The 6,000-nt window shown below is 35.9% G+C and overlaps 1 protein-coding gene across 1 annotated transcript in view; it reads right to left on the bottom strand.

Moving 5' to 3' along the window:
- BANK1 (B cell scaffold protein with ankyrin repeats 1) overlaps window positions 1-6,000 on the bottom strand; it is a 123,141-nt gene that overhangs the window by 73,394 nt on the left and 43,747 nt on the right. Inside the window, exon 9 of the mRNA XM_057385265.1 lies at window positions 5,643-5,763. Coding sequence (XP_057241248.1) covers window positions 5,643-5,763 — 121 coding nt within the window. The remainder of the gene's footprint in view (window positions 1-5,642; window positions 5,764-6,000) is intronic.

Genomic DNA, 6,000 nt, shown 5'->3' with positions numbered 1-6,000 from the left:
ATATAAGGAATAAGGGCAGTTTTTGGAATAGTCATAGCTAAGTACTGACTGAGAAAAAAAATATTAGGACAATTCATGACTGTTTTTTGGACAAAGAATATCGCACCACTACCCCACTCCAATATTATTTTGACACAGGTATTTGAGTGGGCTACATTTCACTCAAAAGTGCCATTAACAACCCTAAACTGATTTTTAAAYGAACTGAGTGTTGCCTTTTATTTCCATCAGGCAATGAAAAATCTAATCAAGAAACTATAAATACACAGTACCTGTGTAAATCAAGTCACTCGTTTTAGAAGCCTTGGCAGGTTGAGCTTCCATCAACAAGGGTATGTGTTGTAGCTTGTAGTCCCTTGTGTTTGCAGTGTGCCTAAAAATCCTTTGGGCTACAACACGCAATTTCAAAACTGCATGGCAGCTAAGGTTTTTGATACAAGTAGGTGCTACAAGTAGGGAAAAATAGTATTATCTTTTAAAAAGTGTCCTAACCTACGCTAATATCAAAAAAAAAAAAAAGAACTTCCACAAATCATCAAACTGCTTTTCTTACTACTTGTGAGTTTTGCTATTTATTTTTTTTTTTCAATTCCAGCAATGCAATAGGTGTTGAGCAGTAATTTTAAAGAAGAGTAAATTTTAGAAACTTTTCTCAATAGTTTTCACCCTATTAGGAGACGTTAGAAGATCAAATACAGTCAGTAAAAAGARTCTTAACACAGCATTAATAGCATGCTCCTAATGAATTTCCACTCACACTAATGAAATCCAAAAGAATTGGTTAGAAATCTGAAAGGGCAATCAAGTCTATATTACCAATGGACTGGATGCTCGGATTTCTTCACCAATGTAAATAGAAGAACAGCAGATGGTATTCATAAGCCTGCTCTAGGCAGGCACATACCTGCATTTTTAACGTAACACAAACCAGAAGTATTCCAAAATCCCTTCATCTCCTTGCACTTGAGCTGTTTTCTCTGGTCACCACTCAAGCCCTCTCACCCTGAGTTTGATATTCAAGCAGGACTCCWACACTTACATACTTTGAATGTTACAAGAAACTATATCATTAACAAATTAAATACCTCAGCTAGCCATGGAAGATGGCAAAAAAAAAAACAAACTCCTAAACCAATTTTTTTATATTACTCCTTGTAGCAATATAGCTAAAAAAAAAAAAAAAAAGGCTGTTTTCAAGCATGAAAACTTTAAAAGCAACACTGGTGGTGTAGTGAGGTCTTTCACATAATACCCAAAAAGGAAGGAAGTGGTTCAAACAGACTGTTTTAGTTTCTTCAGTTTCTCATGAAAACTGAAGTCTGGTGGCATCAAATTGTGACACAAAGCAGAAGGTAATTGTGAGGACCATCAGATGATCATGAGATAACTGAACTCCACTAACTTCAGACAGCTTTCAACACTCAGACTGCTGAAACCTTTTCAGGCACACAGATGGCAGCACCCTGCACGTACACAAAGTAGGATGCAAAATTCAAGGGCCAAACACTCCACATCTTGCTGATAAAAGCCCACAAAGCATTGAACCTTCAGGCCACCTCTGTATGGCTGCTGTCTTGGCAAATGCTAAACCAGMAGCAGAGACAACATTCAATGACCATTTCTGTATGCAGCTCTGGTACCAGTATATTAATAGCTAATAATAATTAGCTAGTAATATAAGCAAATAGCTTTGCCTTCCATGAAGGCTTTCCCTTCCATGAGGGGAAAAAGATGTTGTTAGATATGGCCTCTCAGAAATTTCTCCCCCAACTATATACTTAATTAAGAAATATAGAAAGGTTAATTGACCTCAAAAGAGATGATTGAAACCCCAGATCTTTCTTTTTGCCCTCATTCTGACAAGAGAAACCCCTAACTGTTTGAATCCCTCCCAAGTCAAAGAAGGTGAAGAACATACCTCTGTCCATCAGGATCTACAGCAGAAACCAACCATTGTTTTGGGTACAATTTGATAATTATTGGTCAAAATAACAGGTAACAAAAACCCACTATGACATCTATTTGTGTTTGCTTTTTAAATTATAACCATTCCTTAATTGCCAATTCTCAACGTTACGTGAGCTCTTAAGATAAATTCGATGTTCTGCTGTAAACAAAATTCCATCATGCCATGCTTAACTTTTTTAAATGAAGTTTTGTATTATACAAAGTAGGAAGAGTGTGCAACGATTTGAAAGCCCATATGCTTCAGGCAGAAAACACCATTCCTGAAGTAGCAAGTTTGTCACACTGCATTGGTGAAAATTGCTGGAAATTTTGACAGCTGTGAAACTGGTATTTCAGCTAACTATATAGAACTGAGCAAAAGCAGTAGTTATGAGGGTGATGGCAAGTGAACAGCTTTTACTCAGTATCATCCTTCAACRGAGAATGCTGATAGAGAAAATATTGGCTGTTTGGCACCTGCACTAAGAACTGGTTAGCTGATGGTCACAAGCTGGGAGGAAGGTTAAAGAGAAAATCCTCAAGGGGCATATTTTTGAGTGCTTTAAGGCAGCTTCTTCATCTTTCAACTAACATTGTGGCCAGTGCTTGCTTTTAATTAAAGTTTTATTTGACATAGACAAGGTTAAGAGGGAATTGCTGTTCTTTTGGTTTGTTTTTTTTNGTATGTTTTATCCTGTCATAATCCCTTCTCTCCTCTGCAGAGAATTCTGTAAAACCTTAGCTATAAAACAGAGCATAAAATCTAATATTACTGTACTGTAGCATTGTCTTAGCCTGCGGGAATTTTCATAAAATTGCAGTAAGGAAACAGAGCAGCCTGCAGTGATATTTCTGCACATCTTGTAAGACATCCTTCTTTCATTTCTCAGATTATTGAAACAGGAGATTATTTTCTTTTTTTTAGCAATTTAAATAGGCACCTAACATGATTTCTACAGTGCCAATACCAACATTTCTCTCCCCCCCGCCAATTATTTTGCTAGCAGCTGAATACCCAGCTGGGACAGATGTTTCAACTTGGAAAAAAGAATTACAGAAATCAGGATAGGATTTGCTACGTTTCTAGCAGTTTTAGGTGACAAAAAGCAGTGTTTTATAGAAAGCTAGTTCAGAACTTTTCATAAGCATCAATAGCTGAGTTTAATTACAGAAATAGTAATAGACGATTTGTAGAAAAAGAAAATTAATGAATAGTGGAAAATGAATCAGGTTTTCCTCAAGTAAATTGTTATTTCTTGGACAGGAGTCAATGCAACAAGAATTCCCAAATCTGAGGATTCATGAGCAGAATCAGAGCTTTCCAAGAAGAAAAATATTTCTCAAGAAGTATTGTGAAATACRAGTTTGGATTTGTTAGTATGCTTTGCCTGGATTCTATTACTAGAATATAAAGGAATAATTTACATAAAATACACCCTGAAATCAAATCAGTATGAAGTGTTTTGAATATTTTAGAAAGTATTTTCACCTTTAGGGACATTCTTCCACAAGGGATGACAGCACCACTAAAAATCCCAGGCAAGCCTTGGCTCTGTCTCTCTGTTAATGCTGTTGTTAAACACAGTATTTTCCAGTGGYTTCTATCCAGTCTGCATTTAGCTTTCTCATCTGTATCAGAGTTAACCTTTTGCACCTTTGACATTTATCTTGACTTTGCCAGCCACTGACTGCTCACGAGTATTGCATTATCATACTAAAATATTGAACAGCCATTTTGGGGATGGAAGTGGCTCCCAAAAATTATATAAGCAAACATGGATCTCATGATGTTTTGATTTAAACTTCTATCAGTATAAGAAAGCATCATACTGCATTTTATATTTAGTTTGACACTGCCAAGTTTTTAACCACACAGCTGCACACCTTATGAGAAATCAAACCACGCAATTCATTAGTTATCCAATAAAATTAATCCCAAGTTCTTCATTCTTGGTTCTCTTAGAGGTCATTTTGAGATCTTTCAAGTGCAGCAGTTTATCAGCTGTACCTTGATGTGCCAGTGAGAAAGTTAAACTAAAGCATCAATGTAGAACAATACAGAGAAAGCTTTCTCTTATCTAGGCCTCATGCTGAAAGCTTGACCTCCTCTCACTCTCCCCTGAACAAATCTAATGCCTGTTTGGGATATTTTTATGGGAGTCAAAGACACATGTTTATATACCTTCCAGGCAGAAGAGAGACCACAGGCTAAGCCTCCCACATTCTGAGTGCTTCCAGCTCTACAAACACATCTTTCCTTCATGAAGAATCTGAGCATCTAACTCCCTACCTTCTTTTCAGGCCATACATCAAGCCAGTTGATTTTAAGGTCACTACATGGCTCAAGCAGTCAACTTGCTCTTGAACTATAGAGGCCTTTTTTGTGGGTACAGCAGGCTAGTTATTATTCTCTATGTTCAAAAACATGACTAGATGTACCAGTTACGAAAGAAGTGAAAATCTTTTGCTCATCAACTAACATCTCAGATTGGGAAAGATTCTTGAATGTATCTAATCCACCCTCATCTTGCAGTCTCGCACAGGAAAGTGTCAAGGACAGGTGCCTCATTTATTTGCTTCCACTAACTGACATTTAAGCTCATTTTCACATTACAAGTTGAATCGTGTTTATCTAATACAGAAGAGTGAATTGCATCAACAAAGAAGAGAAAAGGAAACATGATAGCAACCACAGTAGACTATTTTCAGAACTTGTTTGTGTTTGGTTATATGTTGTACTTCATTGTAGATAGCTTATTTTTCTCCCAAAACCACAGTCCAGCTACACAAAACAGAGGTCAAGCAACATTTCAAACACATCTTTCTCAAGCATTTTTAAAGGGAAACTCATTTTCTGGAGTATTGTTTTTCCCCAAAAGTTTCTTAGAAAAGGTGAGGTTTAATATATATTTGGAATAATAATAATAATAATGATGCTTTTGAAACACCAGCTAAATAACCACACCAAATAAATAACCAAGCCAATAAACCACACTCTTGGTTTATTGCAAACCAGTTTAAATCCCTGTAAGTGGTTAATGAATACAACCACAGCCCTGTATTTGGTACTAAAAGTAGCTTCTGTTGATGCATGACTGAACAGTGCATATAAGGGGTCTACTTTATAGAGAAACCCTATTTTAACTCACTGGGAAGCCTCCTTTTAAAAATTAAAAATAATAAAATCATCTTTTTTTTTGCCAGAAGTAATGAAACCTATAAAGTGCATAGGTACTAAAAGTAACTGGAAGAGTTTAGTGTTGTTCTAAGACCAAAAGCCATCTATTCTCTTTAGGCAGAGAAATCTTTCAGATTTCAGACTTGGAAAAGTGGAGTTTAAACTGCATTGCAGAAGAGCAATTAGTAAAAAACATATCATGTGAAGGCATCTCAACAAGACTCGTATTACCCATTTGCTCCACACATATAAATTTGCTCAGCTGTAAAGCTGTTAATTTGCAGTTAATCCAAAGCTGATCAAAAATCCAGACAAGTATAAATAGATAGTACTGAGTCACGAAGCAACTTCAAYGTAATGATTTGCAGAATTCTTTTTCCCATTTTTCCTACTTATGTTGTCTTTATAGTGGATTCTTCCATTTCACTAGAGGCTTTCAATACTTAAAGATTGTCTTATTAACATTTATAACCATGGCATCAGTAATAAAAATCAAGGCATAGAACAAGTGACTCACTAGATTGTTGATGCTGCTCTTCTTCACTTTGGCATGGGATGAATTCATAAGTAGATATTTTGCTTTTCAGTAACAAAGTCAGAACATTGTCTACCTTCTCTATAGAAGAAAATTYCAATGCCTGCGTAAAAGAAAGGAAAAACAGAAAAAAAATATTAGTGCATTTGTTGCATATGTATTTTTAACTTCATACTCAAAGCGCCGGTGAATCAAATTACTCAAAACAGTATTACAGCAAAGTCACTCTTACCAAGAGCAGCACAGTTTTTGAAAACTATAGAAGAGACATTTTAATCAAAAGAACCATGAAAACATGATCTAACTGTACATAAACACGTTTTATAACATAAGTTCAGCC

The sequence above is a fragment of the Malurus melanocephalus genome, unplaced genomic scaffold (assembly GCF_030028575.1).
Source record: "Malurus melanocephalus ecotype Western Australia unplaced genomic scaffold, MMel_1.1 scaffold_804, whole genome shotgun sequence".
In the NCBI taxonomy this organism is placed as follows: Eukaryota; Metazoa; Chordata; class Aves; order Passeriformes; family Maluridae; genus Malurus; species Malurus melanocephalus.
This window is presented reverse-complemented; position numbering and strand designations above follow the sequence as displayed.